A 22825-nucleotide genomic window follows, 5' to 3' on the forward strand; every position below is an offset into this window, starting at 1 on the left:
GCTCATATCAGTTTTATATTGAAATATAGCAAAATACTAAAAGTTATGAGCCAAGACGACACTTACTTTGCCGAAGCAATGAGGTTTGCACTCTGGGAGCCTTCGTTGAAATCTGTTTGAATAATGAGTATTCTGAATCCAGATGTAGAGTCTAGGAAATGTCTAAAAATACGGGTAAAATTCAAATATCTCCATTAATCTTCGCCAGGACACAGAAGATCAATTAGCTTCAGTCTATAGAAGGTTCAAAAGAACCAAAAATGACATCACAAACATGGGAAACAGTGTGATCTGTAACAGACCTTATCTTTTTGAGGAAGGAGTGCTCGGTGTCAAACTGTTGCAGGGAGAGTAGCTCGATGTTAGAAGCGGCGTCCTGGAGAAGCCCAGTATCTGATGCTGTCAAGAGCCTTGAGAATGTTGTCACCTGAAAAAAAAACATTAAAACAAAAATAAAAAGAAAATAAAACAAAAATTTCAAAATGAACTTGCAAAAAAACAGTAGCAACATAATATAAAACTGCCGGTTTGGCATTCATGCTAATAATTTGAAACATGGACTTCAAAACTGTGACAAAGGTATGCCTGAGATATGCCTGAACAATGGCAATTCAGTTGGATTAATGGGTCTGCTTTGTTCTTCATAGGCAGAAGTTCTGTTACCTCAGTGAAAGACGCATGGCACCACTCCTCTTGCTGGGTGTGAGAGATGATGAAGTCAGCCAGAGAGCTGTGCTTTTGCTGTTCAAAGTACACGTGAGCCAGCTGCTCAGTCTCCCCGCTGGGGAGGGCAGTGGAGTCTAGACGCACCACCGAATCTGGGGTGGCGCAGGCCAGCAGGATCAACTTGGCCTCATCCAGGATGTGTCTATGGTAATCAGACATCTCTGACTCTTCCTTCAGCTTCTCAGTCACCTGCAGGACCACTGAAGCACAGGTGTCAGAGTGGTAGCCAATGAAGACATCGACTGGTAGGTACTTAGGCAAGCGTGCACCAATGGAGTGTTGGCCACGAAGGGTCACAAACAGTCCCACCCACTTCTCTAGTTCTAGGACAAGTCCTTTTTGATCACTCTTGAGGACAGTGTTGATGTCTAGGTAGTGTTTCTCCAGTCGGTTGATGAGTGGGATGGGGAACTGCTTGTAGACCACTTCTTTCTCCTCGATGACAATGAGTCTGAAGTCCTTGTGCACCCTGCACTTCACACGATGGGTTCCCAGTCCTAAGTCCACATACTTCTGGCCACCCAGACAGACATAGTACTGGTTGAGGGCATCATAGAGGCTTTCGTAAAGGTTCTGCAGGTTCAGAAGCACAATGGTCTGGCCAGTCTCCATGCAGATCTTAACCCGGTTGATATTGCGGCAGATCTGGGTGTACTCCTGATCCTTGGGGAAGCTGGAGCCAAAGATGATCTCAGGCTGGTGCTGGTCAGAGAAAAACGTCTGCTGAAGAATCTGGAGAGCGGCATAGTTTTTTGTCAGAACCAGCAGGTACCGGCACTCGTCATCCTGGCCGATGGCTGAGATGTTCTGTCTCACAAGCTCAATGGCGCTGATGCTCTCCATGTTTGGGCTAATACGCAGTCCGGTGATGAAGACGCGGACTGCATCCACATTATCCTTGCCACTGAAGTTCCTCAGCACTGCTTCCACTAAGCGCTCTGGGCTGGGCTCATGGGTAGAGACTTTGGCAATGGCAAACACCATCTTTATCAGGCTGTAGTAATCCCGTAAGCCAAAAAAACCTTTACCCTGTTCCTGGCAGACATTCAGATATGCCCTGGCAAAAGGCTGGAAGTAGCTTCGAACTTTCTCCAAGACCATCTTGTCAGAGGAACATATGCCCTTTGCACTTTCAATTAGCTCCTTTTCATCTGGGTCACCACGGGACACAAAAATGCCTCTATTCATCTTAGCCGGGTCCAAGGCCCAGTTGGAGATGCCAACGAAACCAACTTTCTTGTGTGGCAGTGGTTCATCATCAATGCAGCCTTCTTCCAGCAAGGGGTGAAGAGTTTTGAGAGGCATTTTGGGGGAGTCTTCTGCCAGGCCAATCTCATCCAGCACCACCACAGAGATATACTCCCTCAAATTTTTGCCCTCCTGGAAACGGGCACACTGTTTGAAGGTGTTGATGATTCCTTCTGGAGTAGAGTGGGGGCTGCACTGGAAGGAGACCAGGTGAATTTGCTTCAGTTTTTTGTACAGCTCCGAGTGTGCAGCCTGGCCCTGCATGGCATCTGCTACAAGTGTCTTAGACAGGGATTTTGAACTCCCAGGTTTCCCCACTAAGAAAAGGGGGATTCGTAACTCAATACAGATTACCATCATGAACACATTCTCTTTCAATGCATTGTTCCTAGCAATAGTTTCCCCAAGGGGAAAGCCACTCAGAAGGAGGTCCTGCATGAGCGAAATTTCCTGTGCAACTTTCTGGGGCGTGTTCATTTCAGGGAGGAGCTTACAGATTGTCTCCCGGTAGCTGTCCTTATTTTCCAAACAGGCATGGTAGCAAACTCCCACAGCCATCACAAGGGACCACTCAACAGGATTGCGACTCTCAGTCAATCTTTGCAGTCTCCCACTTCTTTCTGGGTTTTCTATCTCATCCAGAAACATTCTATGGTTTTTGTAGAACCAAACAAAAGCTTGCATGCAGCGTTCCACATCTCTCAGACTGACAAAGCTACATTCATCCTTCCTCGTCCTCATGTATTTCTGCGAGGTAGACAAGACGTTGGTAATCATCTCAATGTACTGCGTTCTGATTGAATTAGTGTCCACCACCCTCTGGACTATCTGTTGGATGTACATTTTTTCTGTGCAGTCATTGAGCTGGCCAAAGTCCCACACCAGCGGGATCATACTTGGGGGCAGGGCCTGGACTCTGTACACCAGTTGGCGAAGGGGGATAGATCCCAGCTTGTCGTCAGTCTCTTCGGCTCTAACTCTGTATCCCAATCCAGCAGATTCCAACCTTTGGATCATCTCATCCGAGTGCTTCCTATATGGATTGCAAGCAGCAATGATCTGCAGTCCAGTGTTCTGAGTAAGGGGTTGTCCTTTCACAGTGCCATCACAGAGGACTTCCTTGATGCTGCTGACAGCCTCTGTGGTGTTAGCCTCGTCAAAAAATAGGATGGAGTCCAACTTATATTTCTGCTTGTTGAACAAGGCTATGTCATCTGCCTCCCTCACTTTGGCATAGATCATGTCTGAGGTGGTCCCACCATGGACTTTGACAAGTTTCATGTTGTCTGTGGGGACCGCGCTCCTCTGCAGTTCGCATAGGTACTTAACAAGTCTGGTCTTCCCACAGCCTGTCTCTCCCATGATGATGACAGGGATGCCACATCGGAAGCGCATGTGGATCGCCAGCATCTTAAGGATGTTGTCAGTGGTGAGCTCATAGGTTTTGTCTGGATCCATACGTCTCTGGATGCCAAGAACATTGCAGAGGCGTTCGATCTTCTCGCCTCTTTGGAGCTGATCAAAGTCAATGTTGAAGGGGACCCTCTGCAACTTGAGTCCCTCATACAGCTCCCGGCTCATGACATTTGGTTTGATCACAGTCTTCCTTACGGGGTCGATGGCATCAACGCTGTTCTGCCCATTCACCTTCAAGTGGAAGCCAATAAAAGTCATGGATATATGGTCATCGTTGAAGAAAATGTACGGGTGTGGCTCAGATTCCCACCGCTTTCTGATACGGAAGGGGGCCAGGTCAGCTTCAGTGGCCCCAGATAGGTCCACCAGTTGCCTCCCTGGGCTCTGGTCAGAGATGCTGAGGGAGGGTGTGGCAAAATCCTTAGCCATCAGAATCATGAAGTCCACCACAAAGTTCTTGAAACCACCCAGGGTGTCCCCAACAAAATCCATTTGGCAGAAAACAGACGTCTCACAGTCTCGCAGCTGCAGGTTCAGGAACCATGCAAAATTCCTCAGCTCAGCCCATGAAGGATCCACGATGCCACAGTACACAAAAAGCATCTGCAGGCACTGTACGTGAGTCCCCTCGACATTGTTGTACCTGAATTCGTCCAGACTGATGCCATTGTGGAACCTTGTTAAATACTGATAGGGTCTTTGGAAGGCTTCACTTTGGAACTCTTGGTCGTCCATAAGTGGGTCTTCATCCTTCATGGAAGGGTCATCTCGCATCTGCATTTCCAATTCCAGGACCTCTTTCGGGGGACGACAAAAGACTTTTGGAAAGACATCTAAGAAGGCAAACTGAGCATGTGAACGCTGTAAGGAGGCACAAATAAAAATCAAAATTAATTCTCAAGCAAAATTTGGAAAAATAAATTTTGTGTGTGCGCAAAAAGATACTGTTGCCAAGTGTCATGGAAACTTACAGTACTTTTGCCAGTTCTGGAGACATCTCCCATGAACTGCAAGATCTCAATGACATACAAATGGGTGTTGCTGCATTTCCACATGCGACCTTCGGAATCCATCAGGTAGCGCAACACCAACAATTTGAATAGAAATTCATACAGGCCTTTCCGCACCTGCAATATTTAGCACACAAAGCAATCAGAGCTCATTAACTATAACATTAAGTAAAAAATAAATACAGTATACTGAACTTAGAAATTTTATATGGTTAAAAAAAAGGTCAAATGTATTTTATGCATTTTGCTATTCAAGAATTGCAAATTATCCTGAAAGAAAGAGTGAACCCAACTTCACGGACGATGTCAGTTGGGCATTATACCACTCAAAGATGTCATTACAGTGAATGAAGTAAGAGAAATCCTTGTGATAAAAATACATATACATATACATTATATATATATATATATATATATATATACACACACTATACAGACATACATACATATATATGTATATATAAATATATGTACACAAGCACATACATATATACATATATATATATATATACATATAAAGTTACATATAAACTATAAAAAGTTTATATGTAAGCTATGTGCGTATTGTATTGCATAGAATTTGCCTCTAAGATAAATTTGTTATGTTTGCTTGTTTTCCAAAAAATTAAACCAATTTCCAAGCATGCTTGATTGTGCACGTATAAACCACAAAAACCACACATCCCGTTTAAGACAGCTGTATTTTAAAACATGTTTTCTCTTAAAAGCTAAATCACACCAGGCAATTTTATAATGCTTACAGAGGATGTGATGTCAAAATGGAAGATTGTGAGTTCCTTCTTCTGGAGGCTACTGATCAAGGACTGCAGGACAACGTTTTCATCAACACTTGGATCAATCAAACGAATGCATTTCAGCAGAGAGGGTCTCTTGGTGGTTTTCCTAAGTTCCTCGTACAGCCTCTGAATGTAAAGAGATTTACCTGAAAAGCACAGCACGACAGATATCAGCAAGGGCTTCATTTGCACATTTTACACCATGATCCACACCACTGCTGTAATTCAAAAGCCATCAAGTTAAAGTGGAATTTTGTGAGCCTTTATATAAGCTCCAGACCATGCAAACAATTTATGATGGCCGCCAAGAGGTCAGGGACAAGCGTTCTCCTGATCTCTCAAAAGATGTGTAGGAAACAGACAGCGTCAAAAGCAACAGCAATACATAAAGAAATGATGACTATGTGCCATTAACATTGGTTGTATTAACGTAAGGAAATAGAGTGCAGATGTAAAAAACCAACTACTGAAATATGGCCTAATTTTCACATTAATAACTGAGCTAATGAGTTACACTGTACTGTCCAAAGAAAGAAACTTGATATGGCACATGATAGCATTTCCAATTTTATATTATTTTAACACTACTATATTCGGGTACAACCACCCCCTTGGGCAGTTAATGTCAGACTGGATGCCACTGACCCACTCCTGCTCTTTTGGATGTCACAACCCTGACAAACTTCCTGTCTCGGAACACAGCAGCGGCACTGGGCAGTTCTGAAGGGACGGTATAGTGCTTGGACAGGTAGCCCTGGATTTTCTCCAGGGACTCCAGGGGGACCATGTGCACCCGGTACTGGCTGAAGGCAGAGGGGATATAGGCGTGTTCCCGGTCGGCGCTGCAGATGATCACCAGCATGTAGGGCCTAGAGCACTGCTTCTCTAGCCTCTGGAAGAGCTGCTCCACCCTGTAGCTGGCCTCGTAGGCCAGGTCCTCCGCATACAGGAGGGTGTAGATCTTCTCGTCTCTGCAGCCAGCAGTCAGGCACCGCCTGAGGAACAGCTCCACCTGTTCGTAGGGGGTGGCGGCGGTGCACAGGAGCACCTCATCGTAGGTGGGCAGTGGCTCATGCCCGCTGTTCATGTAGACGCTGATGCACGACTTCAAGACTTCAGCCCGTGGGCAAATGACAAGGTTTGGGTGCCCACAAACCAGACCATTTGGAAGGGTCCGGAAGACGCAATTCTCCTTCCTCACAGCTAACATTAATACCTCATCCTCATCATCGTCATCACCTTCCTCTTGGTTACCCAGTATTTCCAACAGCCTCCCCAAGGTACTGACATCCAGGGAGTCTGGGAGGAAGTTCGTCATGTCCCTCATATAGGCGTTCCACACAACATCCAGCTTTCGTGAGCCACTGGCCCGCTCCACAAGACTCGGCAGGTCAGCAGCCTCCTCTTCAAATGTGGGACCTGCTTCCATGTTGTTAGTCTTCTCCACAAAGGTCTGAAAGTCTATGTCTTTGTTCTGCTCTGGAGCCATGGTGAGGAGCTCATGCCACGTTTGCCTCAGATCATGGACTCCACAGTTGGGCCTGATGAAGGACAGCATCATTAGGGCCTGGCCATCCAGCTTCCCCACTTTCGTCTGGGTCAGTCTGTCACACAGGTAGACGATCTGCTCTGCAGAGAAGTAGTTGAGGTAGTAGTGCTGGGATCTCTGCTGGTCCACAAAGGCCTTCCAGAATTCCAAGCACCGTTCCATCTTCCTGCACAGTTCAAGCAGATGTTCCAGCATGTCGCCCTCCAGCATGATCTCACCCACCGCAGTGTTCAGATTGAAGTCCATGATGATGCCCGCCATGCCATCTCCATTGACTGCACTGCAATTGATGTTGGCCTCCCAGTGACGAAACAGTGGGTTCCCGGCAGTGTACAGGTCGATAAAGGCCACAGTGAGTCTCTGGATGCCGGCAAAGACCTGAGAAGCACAAAAAACTTCACAGTTGGCTTATGACATAGAAGCTTAAACCTGCAACTACAGCTGAAGCAGTCTGATTGTAGTTTACCTCCACGAAGTGCTCCACCTCACCCTGGCCCTGCTCCCCTTTCCCAGACATCAGCATCAACTTGTTCTGTAACTCCCGCAGCTCCTCCAGCGAATAGCAGCGCATCTCCTGCCCCTCCTCGTGCTCCTCTGGGATCTTCAGCTTCAAGGCTGTTTCCAGACTCAACTAGAACATGCAACCAATGCTTGGTTTCAAATAAGAGCATCTATGCATAAGCAAATAAACTAAATCCAAATAAAAAATAAGCCTTGTTTGGAATCATAACAGAGGGTTTACACCCCTTCATTTAGGTAAAGACAGACAGACTAACCTTCTTCTGGTTTTGCGCGCTGATGATGTAGATGCCCTTCTTGTTGATGGCAGAAGCTAAGGAAAGTGAGGACAGCTCCACCGAGCCATGGCTTTCTTTCACTGTTTTCAACCACTCCAGGTGGCGAGCAGTGTCTCGCTGAAATGGAGAGGATAACCTTGGACTCAGCTGGACCTTTTACTTTGAGCATGGACACTGAATATTCCAACAAATATGTATATTCCATTCTTTCTCTCTCCTTCTTGAAGTGATAAAATGATAAAGCTCATCTTACCAGCTTCTTCGGGAGGTTGTGATCATTGTCGAGTGCTTTCCACAACTTCTCCAGTGTCTCCTTGAAGACATCAAACCCAGAGTTGGGCTTAAGCTCGTACAGCATGGGGGAGTAGCCCAGAACAGCGTCATGAAAACAGGCCACGCGGTCCACATCCAGATCATTCTCTCCAGCCGAGATGGATGCCAGGTCCACAAATACCTTCAGCTCATTGATATCTGCGGTTAAGACATGAAAACCATGTAGATTCACCTACATCAACTCCAAATAAACCCAGGTTCTGTACATGAAGGCAAATGATAAGCTTAGACGGACTTAAGAACCTGTTGTCATTGTGAAATGTTATATTCTTCTGTTGTAGTGGGTGACTGAGTGAAGGAGCTTAAGCTTCACCAGTAAACCTGCTTTAATATATAGCCAGCTGTATCAATGATTCGTACTTGCATCTGAAAAAAACACAAGTGTCTGTAGATAATGGTGTCCGCTGAGCAAAGCAAAGTAGGCTACATAATAAAAATACATAATTATGACATGTTCATCTACCCTCGCCTCACCTTCCAGGGCCTCTTTGACCCACATGACAAAGTTTTTTCTCTCGCCGAGCTCTTGCAAGCACAGGAGACGTTGTTCAGTGATTTCCACCATGTCCCTCTTGGCCTGAATCAAGTTATCATCAAAGCGGTCCAGGCTCTCATTTTTAAAGTTCACATCAGCCTGAAGATTTAAAAAAAGCACAAACCCTGACCTTGAACAGATGTCTATTTGATATAATTCTGCATGATTTCACAATAATACCAATAATAGGATATTCATAAGCAAGATCACAGGCAAGAAAACATTTAAAAGAATCCTAAAAGCATACACATTATATACAGCCTATTAAAAACTATAAAGGGGTCTGTAATGGAAGCTTTGTAATTCATATATCTTTTCCAACCTGATGCATTACTGAATTTACAAAAAAGATAGCAAATGCTCCCCAAAGGAGGAACACATTTTCTGTGACAAAGCCATAATTATAACACAAGCTTAAATATGAGATATCATTTTTGATTTGATATAGACATGATATCATTTATCTAAAATCATAATTGTGATAAGCAAACATCCGTAATGTTCATGTAATGCATTTTGTGACCCATCTCAACCCAGTAGTGGGTCCTGGCCCGGAGTTTGGCAACCAGTGTGTCGCAATGTCCCTGAAAGGAACTGTACTGTTTACTGTAATGTACTATGGACATAGCGTCCAAAGGTTTTCATCACTTACAACTTCAAGCAGCATGTCCAGGACCTTGAAGTCCCCCTGAAGGCAGAGCGTGTCTTTGACCTTTTTGATGACCAGGGCTGACTCCACAGCCAGGTGGACCCCGTGGTACTGCTCGATCTGTCCCACCCTTCTCTGGATCCAGTTTCGTTCCTCCGACTGGTCTGTCCAGCACATGATCGCCAGCTCATCCCTCAGTTCTTTGTACTTGCCTTTATAAGCCTTGAAGATGACATCCACCTCCCCCAGTTTGAGAGCCCCACTTTTCAGGTCAGAGTAGATCTTCAGATATTTATCGTACGACAGCTGATAAATATCACTGTATATCACTGGGAGCGTGGCCACCAGTTCTTGATTGTCATCTTCACCATCGTTGTGGGGGTGTCTCCTAGAGAGTTCTTTTGCCTGATTCTCCCAACACATGCAAAAAATAAAGCTGTCCTTCAACATGCACAGGACTTTCGCCATCTCTTTTGTGTTCTGGTCGAGGTTGAAGAAGGTGACCACGCTGGTCGGGTCAGACAAGAGAGTGTCAAACTTCTGAACATCCATGAACTGGTCAAGAGTCATCACCTCAATGTTAATTTGCAGCTTTTCCTCTAGATTATCCATGGAGACTGCATTGAAAAGGAGGTACACACAGATGGGGGACATGTGTTAACAGTGAGAGACAACATGCTCTTTGAGCTTCTAACCAATACACATACACATGCAAAAAACCATGCATACACTGTCCAGTGATGTGTTACTGACGCAGAAACACACACAGAAACTAGTGAGGTGTATATGGGCTTTCTCACTCTCAGTCACTCTATCACTCACTCAGTCACTATCACTCACCCGCTTACTGTATCACTCACTCACCTGCGACGTGCTCCTGCAGTTTGTGGGACATGGTGATCAGACTCTCCACCAGCTTCCTCTCATGATACACTGCCTCCACCTCGTCCCTTCTCCACTGCAGCAGCATCCTCATGGCAGAGCTGTCCTTGCACTTCTCATTGTCCGACAGGCAGTCTGGAAAATGCATGTTCCACATTCTCATCCATTTTCACCAACACATAGGCAAGTCATCATCAAATCACAAAACAATGACCTAATCAAAAACCAATTAATTTCCAACAACTACAGAGAGAATCCTGTTTATTTTAACCTCTAAGGAGTACAGCGTTTGTCCTTGTTTTAGCAGTTTACAGAGATTACAGTTATGCATGGAGCAAAGGTACTTCCACAACAGGAATTCAACCCAGTAGCTACCTATCTTCAGCAGCTCAATGAAGGTTGTTTGGTTTTTTAGGATTTGATTCAGCAGCTTGATCTCTATGGCTCCCGTGAACACTTTGTGGGAGATGGAGGTGAATCCTGAGCTGGCCACAGCCATTCGCTCACTGGCCTCATCACTGAGCTTGTTCGTCAGCTTTTCATCCACACCTAGCAAGAGAACCAAGCGACAAAAACAAGAAAAAACGAGAACCAATTCATGAAGGAACATCATGACAAGCATGGACCACAGTCTTGATCATCCCTCTTTCTCCACCTCAACTGAGTTTCACCCCTTCGTTGTACATCACTAGTCGACAGACAGCAATGATTTCAAATTATTTTTCAACAAATCTTTTCAATAAGACTTTCAACTACTGGGCATGTATTCTGAAATATCAAATTCCGAAACCAAAAAATTAATTCCAAGAATGTTAAAATAAGATTCTGCAACACATCTAATACATTGATAATTAAAATTACATGCAAACTCTCAGTCACATGGCAGGAGAAAGCGGGAGAGTACCATGCAGTTTAAAGATGTCCCTGGCAGCGGTCCAGTTGAGCATGTGCTGAAGGATCACTTCCTCTCCCTCGAGGTAATGCCCCCTAGCATCCCTGGGCCAGGACTTCTCGATGATGGCAGATACCAGCTTTCCAAACTTCCAGTTTATCTTGATTTTCTCAAAAAGCTTTGCCTCTGCCTTGGCCTGTACAAAAAACATAAATGAAAATAGTTAAACAAAGAGCATATTTTCATGTCCAGGACATGTGCTATACATTCCATTGGGCAAGGACTGGCAAATGAAGTCATGATATGTGTGAAAAAGTCTATTCAAGCCAGCTAGGGCTGGGCGATCTGTCAAAAAATTATATCACAATGTTGGCACTTGAAAAAACTGTGATAGGCAAATACCCCGCCTCTCCCACTCCCACCTCCATTGAAGCTGCCTACACCCCTTTGGTACTTAAAAGTGCACTACAAAATCTTTTTGACCAAATAAGTCAGTGCATTAAAAAATGAATATTAATATATATTCATTAAATATATTTTGAATCATGGATACTCACGTGAGACAAAGACAAATTATTTCACAGGTTTAGAAGGAGCTATTTTATTCTACATAGAGTGGGTCACCTCATATGTCAGAAATTCACCATTGGGCAAATCAGATATATTTTTCACTTATGGTTTGGTTGTTCACTAATTAAGAACTGTACACTATGCCACCAGTGGCCGTTTTGGAAAGCAACCATTTTGTGAATATTCACAAACAGGCAGAAATAGTCTAATTTCACTTACAATTAACGGCTTATTATTTACAAGGAAAAAGCAGACATATATGAAACACAATGATATGTTGAAAGAATGTGTTGGCAGATCTTGTATCTGTTTTTAGTTAGATACCTGGTAGAATAGTGAAACTAGTACTCAAGGATGGGAGCTGAGATACAGCTAAATGTCCATTAATCAGTCATAAAAAGAGTATTCTTCTTCCATCCTCACACAGGAAGGAAAGAAAATAGCTTGCTTGCTGTTTTTGTTCCTCAAGAACATGGGGGCCCCTGCGGTCTGGTACTTAATACAGACCATATTAGTGGCAAATGTCTGTAGCCAGAAACCACAAAGTGAAGCTGTTCTCCTTAAGTTTGCAAATAAATACTGAGAGTCACAGGTAAACGTAAAACAGGTAAAACTATATATTTCCAGGATCATAAACTCCTTGACTACAAGTGTGATATGCAAAACTACTAGAGATCTAGGAAGCAACATGTCAGCAGTGTATCCTGGTGTCCCTTTGTGTCTCCAAATCTATTCAAAATGTCTAAATTGTACATTGATGAAAATCATAAGATAATCATATATTTCACTACAAATTAACCGTTTTGACTCATGGAACTCACTTTTGCATGCTTTTCAAGAGGGAATTATCTTTTCATCAGTATAGGGGGATGGATATCTAGGGGTCCAAAAACCTATCCAAAGAAATGGCGGCACTTGAAAAGTCTGTATTTGGCACAGGTTTCACGTATTGTCTACTAACAAAGCTAGAACACAGTATTGGCTGTTTCCACTCATAATTTGGTTGCAGGAGCACTGAATATCTATCTGACTTTCTATCTCAGGATACAGGCATGCTGACCACTAGGAGGCTTGCTTGAAGGGGTTAGCCTAAACTACTTCAGTGAAAAGGTTTATGTTCGCCTGTCAAGCCCCACATAGAAGCATCCACTTCCAACTCATGTCTGCGTGACCCCGACTTGGTGTGATAAGAAGCTGGCTGACATTGCGGGAGCATGTGCTTGTCTGTGTTTTACAGAATCGATGACAAAGGTTTGCGAAGAGAATTGCAGCTTGAGCCTGAGTGGCCATTCACAAATCATGGAGAACAGCAAGCAAAAGAACACTAAAAATTCAGATTGCAGGATACCTGGCAAATGGAATTGACTGCCTGGAGGGCACACTTCTCAATGCTCTTTGCAACATGGGGATACGAGTCACCAATCTGTTCAATACTGGAACAGTAGATCACAACTTGGTCCAATGGAGACTCCTGAAATGAAACAATTTTGGTTGTAAGAAATTGAACATAGCACACTATGTGACTTGTGATACAGCAGGGCTGCCGAACCCTGTTCCTGGAGATCTACCTTCCTTGGTTTTCATTTCAATCCTATTTCGGCACACCAGATTCTACTAATTAGCAGCACAAGGAGATCTCTAGCTGTTGAATGAGGAGTGCTTTGTTAGAATCCGAGTGAAAACCTACAGGATGGTAGATCTCCAGAAACAGTGTTGGGCAGCCCTGTTATACAGTATAGTTGCAGGAAAGGAAAGTTAAATTTAAAACTTCTCCTCTCACCTTTTCAAATTTTCCTTCAAAATCTGTTGTAAACAATTGTCTCCATTCCTTTGTGAATTCCTCATTTTTAAAACTGAGAGAAATGACGTTGTTCCACATCTAATAATCACAAAAGTGTCAGTGTCAAAGCATGGTTAAAAATATTAATAACTTAGACATTACACAGGGCTCTGGTCACATGTCATTTGAAATCATTTAAAAACATGTGTAATCCTTATATTAATATTCTCAAAGGAAACATCACAAGTAATAAAAATTCAAATCAGGTAAAAGTTTGTGCTCTTGACAGCAACACACAATTAAGGTTCAAATTAGAGTCTGTTCTGATCTCATCCAGAGCGACAAACATAGATTACATTTTTTACATACCATACTATCCATTTATAGAGCTGGATATTTTCCACTGAAGCAGTATAGCTAAAGAACCTTGCTCAAGGGTAGAATGGCAACACCCCAGTTCCTAAACCACGATTCCACACTGCCACATCTGCGGCCCCATCATTAGTCAAAGAATCGGCAGTTTGAAAGGTGCCCTCCCTGTTTGCCCTCACCTCGATTTCGGACGTGAGGCTGATCTGCACGTAACCGGTGGTCAGCTTGTTCCGGAAGGTTTGACTGACCCATCTCCTCATGATGTTCATGGCCCCTCCGAGCAGCTCTCTGTCCTTCGCTTTCATCTTGGCTCCGCCGACATCCGTCGACTCCTGAAATGTGCAGCCACAGGCTGGTTAGTGATGTCACTCGGAGCAGAAACAGCAGCTACATGAACAATCGGAATGTGTTTTTAAAAAAATGGGTTTTTGCCTATAAAGCAATTTATTATTTGTTCATTTTTTATTTTTACCCTTTTTCACAAGTTTTGCTTTGTAGTCGTATTTGTACATTTATTTGGGACTGTGTGTTTGTGCGTATGTGCGCGCTTCTTTTTTTACATACCTGAGGTTGGCAGGACAGAAAAAATTCTAAAACCAAGGCAACCATGTTCACACATGCCACGGGGATCTCGGTAAAGTTCTGCGTGTAACCTGAAGATTTGACTCCTTTGCAGATTTTGTCCAATAGTTCTATTGCTGTCGTCAGGCAAGCTCTTCCATAGTCCTCACTTTGCAAACTGCAGTTAAGGCCATTGTAAATACAGTTAAACAGTTGACCTTTACAAGAGAATGTCTTTCAGGTGTCACTGACAAAAACAGTATGGAACTGTAAATATACATAAAGGCCCCAAAACAGGGGGGAAATGTAGCTTCCATTTCCTGAAACCAGTGACACTGTAGTTGATAAGCAGTTATGATCATTTGATTTTATTTATGTTTTTTTTTTTTTTTTTTTTTTTTTTTAAACTGATGCATTTACTGGTACATTTGTTTTGTAACAGAAAAATGTTTTATGGAGTTCATTAAAAAGTTACCTGTACTGTTGTTCTACAAGGGATTTCAGAATATGTGCAAGTACATCAGACACATGCTGTGGGACCAAAATAAAACACAGATTACTGTCAAATACGACATGTTGTATCATAAGCGCAAGTCTTTGGGTCAGAATATTCTTTGTGTGGATATTCATCTCGTGAAACACTAAGAATCTGAAACACATGGTCCCCTGCATTAAGCGTAAGGATTCTGTCAAATTCAGTATTCAGGGGTTTGGATGGAACAAAAGCCCAAATCATCTCCAGGACCAGAGTTGCATAACACTACAAAAAAAAAAAAAGAGTAGCCGTAATGAGATAGCACCTCAGACTAATGGATACCAAACAAGAATACTCTGGCACACTTTAATTTAGGGAGGCTCTAATTTTTCAGGGTCAATGCACCAGACAAGTAAACCAATGAGTAGAGAATGGTGGTCCTTACTGTGCAACTGGAGTGAGACACCTCTTCTGGGGCCTTCAGACAAAAGGCTTGGAGGATGTCCAGCAAGTCAATCTGGGCAATACTGCAGAAATCAACCAATTCCTCCACAGTCATCACCAACATCCACGATCGAGCCAGCAGCACGTCCGCCTCAAGCAGGTGCTTGTGCTTTCTAATCATATTTATTATGGCCCTGAGAAGAAAAAGACAAACTCTTGACATGCATGTAAAACAATCATTCTTTACCTGTCAAAGCCTGAACCAGGACACTATGCATAATGTATGATAATGTAAGAAAGAGAGCGTACCTCCTATCTTGGCTGGACTTGGATGCAGTACTGCCGAATTTCAATCCCTCAAGCCCTGCCCAGGGGAGTTCATATCTTGTGCTGATGGTGCGCAAGACAGGTTCAAAGGGCGCAGACGACCCCCTCAGAAAGTGAAGCAGAGGAACGGCCAGGATCCAGTGTGGCATGCCCTCCGTATTTACCTGACCAACAAGCGCCAGCACCATCTCAGGCAGTCTGGTGACAAAGCCCCCCACATTAGTGAGTGGTCCCCCCCATGACAACACCCCGTTTCTTCCACCAGAAATAGTACAGTATGCAATAATAGGGAAGACTATAAAAACATTGGTACATTCCATCAGAAGAGTTTATTTCACTTCTCAAAGTAAACTTGCACACATGCACAATGTAGCTATTATTGTACCACACCTTTACACATTTAAACTGGGGAATATTTTCCTGTGAACAACATTTAAATTAGCTTCGCTCAATGACCAAATCAATCAACATTACAGAATTCGGCAAACACTTTTTAAAATAAAATATTGAACTAAATCTGCCAATCAACCATCAGGTTGCAGCAAAAAAAAAAAAAAAAAAAAACATCAAAAAGGAATTAACCCATTATACCTACTTCTATGCAAAACAAAAAACCAGAAGCAATGCACCTACTTCTTTATATGTGAAAACGATACGACAAAATCTGCCCAGTATCTGATGAAGTCATCTTTGGGCAGTTCTGGCAGGCAGAGTTCAACGCAGAGCCGGGACAGTTCGCTGTTATCCAGCCTGATCTTGTACGTGCTCCAAATGTACAGCACGATCACGGCGGCATACAATGGGTCCTTGATGAAGGTGTTCCTCCCGCTGCTGTCCTTACCCAACTGGGGAGTCACGCTCTCCAGCACCACCTGCTTTAGCAGGAGGTTCACCTTCAAGGAGGAAATAGAAACGGGATCTCACGTTGCACCTTTTCTAAACTGCTGTACGGAATCATTCTGCGATGGTCACACAGAATCTTAGCAACTACAGACATTGCTATTGTTTCTAAAGTTATTTTTCAATTCTCAGCCTATACAAAACATTGCTAGGTCTACAATTTTCATCAAAGTGTGGGAATACATTCCACTGTCGTACACATACTTCCCCATGTGCCTTATTCATACAAATGCAACACCACCCCATTGCCCTCCCACATTCCACAACTCAATTACGGTATTTTTATGGGTTTTTTTAATTATATTTTAATGATTTTATGCTTCCATTCTTAGGGCTTGTAATGGATGTACTCTGTAAGTATTCCGAACTTGCATTTTGGTTAACTGTCATGCTGCATCGATACTCACTGGGCTGGGAAAGCTGTTAAACAGGTCTGGCACTGTTGCTCACATTAATCAGGTGAAAGCATGTTATACCCTTACGTCATACAGGATAATAATCTGCTAAACAAATGTAATGCAATGTATTGCACTCCAACATATACTACTGCTATACATCCCCAATTCAACTACCTTAATGATTCTCGCTGGCTCTATCTCTGTTGATACGTGAAACAAAATGGCTACCACTTACTACTGTTGTGGGGGGTGTGACCACATTTCTACGAGACCAATTATTGTAATTAATTTTGAGGCATTGAAAGCCAACATATAAATGGAGTCTACCATTATATTATTATTATTAGTTGCATTAGTAGTAGTATGATTACTCATAACTAGTAGTTCAATTCTTGAACTTGAAAAGCACTTAGTTTACTTACCTCTTTTTCACCATAATCTAAGGAGTACCACTTTTTGTGGGTTTCCTCATACACAAATGGGTTTGCGTAAATCTGGTGGAACTGCTTAAGCTGAGTGAGGAAACTCTTCAGGTTAATTTCACTCCAGGTACTAAGAAGGTCAAAAATAGTTCCGAGCATGATTCTTCCTGCGATTTCACGACCTTGAATAATGTTTTTCTTTTGATCAGGCCAAACATATGCTAAACCCCTTGAAATAAAATGTCTGGAGGGCTCCACACAAATGATGTCATCATATTGGTGCCATTCTCCTGAAAAATAAATAGATAAATAAGAAAATAAATATTTTAATTTACAGGACAGAAAATGGTATGAATTCATTCTACAACTCAACAAGCCACGTGTGTACGTGTTTATCAGTGCATATTTTATGCATGATTGTTTTCATTTAATGTTGAAGAGGAGATAAAATTATCATATAAAAATGTCAAAAAACCAAATGAGAATTATACCTTCCTCATTGAGCAAATGCGGCTTGACACAGAGACATCTGTTGGTCGTTTGCTTTGTGTCCACTTTATAGATGTATTCATACTCATACTTTTTTTTATTGTGTTTATACACAACATATTTGTATGGTATGGAAACAGAAACTGCTTCTTTTTTGGTTGTCATCAGTTTTCCTTCTACAAAAAATCCATGGTCTCCCAGATCCCTGGAAATACACACATATGGAACAGTCAGTTAATAATACCCCATGTCTACATTGAACCACATGGCACTCCTAATCTTTTAGGTAAGGCCACTGATAAGTCACACTGCTTGTTAAGAGACTGCCATCAGGAGACACCAAATAAACTGATAAATGGATTTACATACTGCCAGCATAGTGTGAGTTGTGTGTCAAGATTCAAAATCCCATTCGCTGCACTGCGGTTACAATGAGGACTGATCACCAGCGAACAAGGTTATTCAGCAACATCAATTAATACATGATTGCCACAAAAAAATTAATTAGGGCACCTCTGGTCACATTTACATAACTTCCTGTTGAACACAGGCCATGTCCCAACTAAAGACAGTAAAGAGTGTTGACTAGAAAGTGATGCAAAAATTACCATAATAATAACCCTGATTTTGTATCACAGTGGGCCCATTGTACAATATCACCTTTACCTTTGTTCTGATTTCACGTTCAATATTAATCAGAATCAGAATCACTTTATTTGCCAAGTTTGAAAATGCACAGAAATTTCTCTTGGTGATACTCGTCTTCGTGGCATCAAGAACAAACCAACACAGTACATTTAGTGACATAGTACATAGAGACACACAGACACACATGGTGCAGGGAAAGAAAGTCATGGCCACTATTCTTTTATATATAAAGAGAAAACGTACCGAGACACTGTTAGTTCAACAGCGTTTTTTTCCCATTTGCCGATCCTGTTTCCAGCCCGCAAAAAAATCCTGTCATTGTCCGGTTTGAACTTAAAGTCCTTGGACAACACAGCGTGGAAGTAGATGGTGAGCCTGTCACTGGCCGGGATCTGTTGATTGGTTGGAGGTATTCTGGAACATAAATCCACAATAAAATCGGTCACCATTTAAAAAAACTACCTGATACAGAGAGAGCAAGGGGGACAAAAATCACTATGAAAAGGTCCTCAGGCTTAAGGAAGAAGCTCCGACCCTAAAAATGTCTGAAACAAATGTTGGCTGAAAAATAAAAATACATCACTTCATCATTATTATTATTATGTTATTTGTAGTTATGTTTGTAAAAAGTTGGGGACTACCTTTTGGGAGGTGGGGCATCCTTCATGTCAGTATCAGTCTCTTTTCCCTGGGAGGGGTCTTCTTTGGAGCTGGAAGACTTTTTTTGCAGCTGCTCCTGCTCCACCTTTGGGTCGGTCCCGCTGGACGTCCGGCTCGAGGCCTGTCCTTTGGACTGCTGAGGTAAGGCACAGAATTAAACCTGGGATTTCATCCCAAATTATACATTCAATCAATTAGCAGAGATCCTAATTTTAGGTAACATAATCACACTATTTTTTTAAATGAAATTATCCATTTACAATACAATATTTTAAATAGAAATTGTAAGAAACCCCTCAGACACTCCAAATAGTGGCAGTGGCGAAGGAACGCACAGTTTCACGGACTCCAAAATAACGTTTTAACCTTTCCTCTGTGCCAACAGTTATGCATAGAAGGAGGAGACTGCTTTCCGCCTGTAGTGTGGCTCTCTATACGGATCGCTATCTATCTTGGTAGATGCAGACATGCCTCTGGTGTGTGTAGCCTGCATAAATACAATTGTGTATCTTGCTACGACACTAGTGTACAGGCGAGTACCTACAATATGCAGATATCCTGAGTTCTAAGTGTATGTTAAGACCTTAAAACTGCTAGGTGTGCAGTGGTAAGAGTCAAAGAGGAATGGCAGGTTAAAGTGAACACAATTTGGGGACCTCTAGTGGCACAGCCCATAGAGCGCTAACCACATGCTCATTGCAAGCCGACCTTGGTCGCACGTCTCTCCCTCTCTCCTCCTAATTCTTCCTGTCTCTCTACACTGTTCTATCCAATAAAGGAAAAACCCCCAAAAAAACATAATTAAAGTGAACACAATTTACTGTACATATGTTAATAATGGCAAAATATAACAATGCCAAAGTGTGTGTGTGTAGTTAAATGGCTATATGCATATGATGCATAGGAGACCGTGAGTCTTCCTGAACCATTACACTTTTCCCTTTATATATGCAAAGATAAGGCAAAAACAGTACATGATTGATCCTGCTTGTGCTGTCTCTGTAAGCATACCACACAGGGTTAACCTTCGCACCCGGCTGGGTGCTGACCCATAGGTATTAAGACCTACAGCCAGCACCCCACCACCACAGACACCAACTTGTACCACATGACATCAGCTTTCCAACAATACAAAACATGATTACAATGTATTACGGAGAACCTAAGGTTTACATAATGCTGATCCAGTAAAATGTTTTGCAACTGAGAATTCCTCAGATCAAAGCACCCAGAGATGCAGGGGCTGGATGCCTTTTCATTTGACTGCCGTACAGGTAAATTACTCAAAACGTAGACTGCACTGTAACGACAAATATATATATATATATATATATATATATATATATATATATATATATATATATATATATATATATATATATATATATATATATATATATATATATATATACACACACATACATACATACATACATAGATATATATATATATATAATCAATGCATATCAGGTCTGACTAGGGATCCCCTACAGTACTTTCCAAGGACCCCCAGTTGTCTGCAGATGCCCTGTTAAAAAACCCATGATTTAAATGATACATAATAAATTAAAGCTGAAAATCAATATACTGTGCATTTAAATCCAGAACCTTTTTCTTTGGGTTTCCCTTGGTCTCCTCATTGGGTCGCTTTGCCGATGCATTTGTTGTCTCGGTGACCATCGATGCCATCCTCTCCTCCTCCACAGGAACAGAGGGTTTCTGTTGAGGCTGGCCTGCAGTCAGTAGATCTAGTCAACACCCGTCAATCACTCTATCATCTCTATCCCCTTTCCCTGCTGAGTCCAACTAACTTTTTATCGCAGTCACTTTTCCCAAATAGCATGATCCATACTTAAAAACATACCAAAAATGTTCCGGTAATATTTATTGTGGCTTAAATGGATAGTTTGCTTTCTGGGTTTAAAAAAATATTGTTTCAGTTGTAGTGGAGGCATGGCATCGCTGTACAAGCTGTGGAGTGACTTTGTGTGTTTTCTTGATTTAGACTGAATGATGCCACTGCAAGACAGAAGCGTCTGTAAATGAAACTTTTGGGCCACTTAAAAACAAACACTAAAATTGAAATAATATTACCACAACAAAGTGAACTATGGTTTTAAAATAATATTCTTGGGAATTGTAATTAGAAAAATATTAACTGGGAGCACAGAGCAATTTTGCCAACTCTACAAACTGATTTTGCCTTACGAGGCTTAATTAAGCGTAATTTCACTTTAGAAACTAACTAATTTCTGTTATTGATTACTTATATCCAATCCCTGTGTCTAATGTATATACATTTTACATATCGTAAATGTTAACACGAAGACCATCACGTCACTTACCTGAGAGCTGGGCAAACCTGAAGCCGCATTGGCTACAGGATTTGGCATTTTTCTCCGCCGAAGCGTGCTGACATTCTGGACATTTCATCTCGTAGGGTCACCACCAATAGCAGTTTCTGATGCTGAAAGAAAGCAGCTACTGCGATTTCCAATAAAGCGACTACGCCCGCAGACTCACGCAGTTAACTTTCAGTTTCATTTCTGCCAAAGTGGTGGGTTGCGACTGATATCTGACAAGAACTAGCTAAAAACGAAATTGCTAGCTAGACCAAGCAGCGACACTAGATCATTGTTACTAGCAAGCCAATACACGTATAAACTAATTTCCAAACCTATTACAAGTCGTTTCATGTGATCATTCCCATGACAAAACAGAGTAAGAAAGGAGCGCATTTCACACATACTTTATGCAACTATAGCTCGTTACAGCGTTGTATAAATTTATAACGCCGTCAGAATGCTCCTGAAACTAGCAATGTGAAGTACAGCCAGTAGTCTAGCTACAACTGCAGGTGAGCTTCGACATAACACAGGCAGCGGGAGTACTTACAGAACAGTCGCCTATCTTTTTTGTAATACTGTAGCAAGGTAGTTAGTGACAAAAAATACGATGCAATGCAAAATTAGGTGTTGATCGATTCATGCAGTTGTTGTCAAGCCTACTGACAAGCTGAAAGTAAGCAAAGTAAGCTGGCGCTTAAATACCCAAAAAAAATACCCAATCGCGGCAAAGCACTCAGCAACGCATGACGCCAAGAAAAGTTACTTTAGAACAGTACTTCCTGCTTTGAACTGCTAACATAAAATGTACATCAGGCATGATAAACAAGCTTTAGTTGATCTTAAACAGAGATACTGGTTTGACAACATTGCAAACTAATGTTAGCTGTGATGCTCTTCAGATATCTAACTAGGTGTGTAGTTATCTGAATATCATCTGAATTAAAATATTTCCAAACTGCGCGATGGTATCGGCTTGCATGTCAAATTAGCAAATTAATCAGACATCGGCTAAAGTAAGTAGTTAACAAACTCTAAGAAATTTGCACGCGAACGCACTGTAGTTAGAAAACTAAACTGCAAGCAGACATTGAGGCCTCGTATTGAAAACAAATTAAGACAGCCCGCGCGGGCGCTGTTCCGTCCCGAATGAATGAATGACAGCGTATAAACAAATAAATTCGAATATTAAATAAGACGTTTTGCGGTTATTTTGTGGTACCTACGCTTCGGTAAGTCTTAATAATTTTATTACGAACAGGTTCCTGTTTTATATTGATGTCATCGAGGTATTCTGTCATTATTTCAGCTAAAAGACCAGTAGTTTCATTTTTCCTATTTGACTTCATTATTGGTTTTCACGTCCCGTTTGTTGGCTTGTCCGTACATAATAACACTTTTAAGTGAGAATATCGCAGGTAAATTGGACATGTGTGTATGTGTACGTTTGTGTCTCAATATATCAGCTATTATTACCATGGCCCTGCAATCATTTAAGGGTTTAGTTTACAATATGTTTCATGTGTGTATGTGTACGTTTGTGTCTCAATATATCAGCTATTATTACCATGGCCCTGCAATCATTTAAGGGTTTAGTTTA

General features: G+C 42.1%; 1 protein-coding gene across 4 annotated transcripts in view; it reads right to left on the minus strand.

The window, feature by feature from the left end:
- Window positions 1-22825, minus strand: part of LOC118216533 (E3 ubiquitin-protein ligase rnf213-alpha-like) — a 47478-nt gene that overhangs the window by 22907 nt on the left and 1746 nt on the right. Inside the window, exons 1-29 of one of the 4 annotated variants that reach the window (XM_035397793.1) lie at window positions 21776-21912; window positions 21226-21347; window positions 20489-20613; window positions 18862-19013; window positions 18464-18634; window positions 17575-17777; window positions 17084-17373; window positions 15997-16256; window positions 15346-15561; window positions 15038-15230; window positions 14593-14648; window positions 14121-14295; window positions 13736-13888; window positions 13185-13283; window positions 12753-12875; window positions 10847-11030; window positions 10318-10491; window positions 9925-10077; window positions 9064-9677; window positions 8351-8510; window positions 7797-8014; window positions 7523-7660; window positions 7213-7377; window positions 5843-7124; window positions 5162-5343; window positions 4362-4517; window positions 664-4251; window positions 303-427; window positions 67-162 (exon numbers count right to left, since the gene is read on the minus strand). In XM_035397793.1, the coding sequence (XP_035253684.1) occupies window positions 67-162; window positions 303-427; window positions 664-4251; window positions 4362-4517; window positions 5162-5343; window positions 5843-7124; window positions 7213-7377; window positions 7523-7660; window positions 7797-8014; window positions 8351-8510; window positions 9064-9677; window positions 9925-10077; window positions 10318-10491; window positions 10847-11030; window positions 12753-12875; window positions 13185-13283; window positions 13736-13888; window positions 14121-14295; window positions 14593-14648; window positions 15038-15230; window positions 15346-15561; window positions 15997-16256; window positions 17084-17373; window positions 17575-17777; window positions 18464-18634; window positions 18862-19013; window positions 20489-20613; window positions 21226-21313 (9539 nt within the window). In that variant the 5' untranslated portion in view covers window positions 21314-21347; window positions 21776-21912. Of the gene's footprint in view, window positions 1-66; window positions 163-302; window positions 428-663; window positions 4252-4361; window positions 4518-5161; window positions 5344-5842; window positions 7125-7212; window positions 7378-7522; window positions 7661-7796; window positions 8015-8350; window positions 8511-9063; window positions 9678-9924; window positions 10078-10317; window positions 10492-10846; window positions 11031-12752; window positions 12876-13184; window positions 13284-13735; window positions 13889-14120; window positions 14296-14592; window positions 14649-15037; window positions 15231-15345; window positions 15562-15996; window positions 16257-17083; window positions 17374-17574; window positions 17778-18463; window positions 18635-18861; window positions 19017-20488; window positions 20614-21225; window positions 21348-21775; window positions 21913-22825 lie in introns of those variants that run through there. The other 3 variants (XM_035397791.1, XM_035397792.1, XM_035397794.1) reach the window with 3 other exon arrangements.

This window comes from Anguilla anguilla, chromosome 17 (genome assembly GCF_013347855.1).
Source record: "Anguilla anguilla isolate fAngAng1 chromosome 17, fAngAng1.pri, whole genome shotgun sequence".
NCBI classification, from domain to species: Eukaryota; Metazoa; Chordata; class Actinopteri; order Anguilliformes; family Anguillidae; genus Anguilla; species Anguilla anguilla.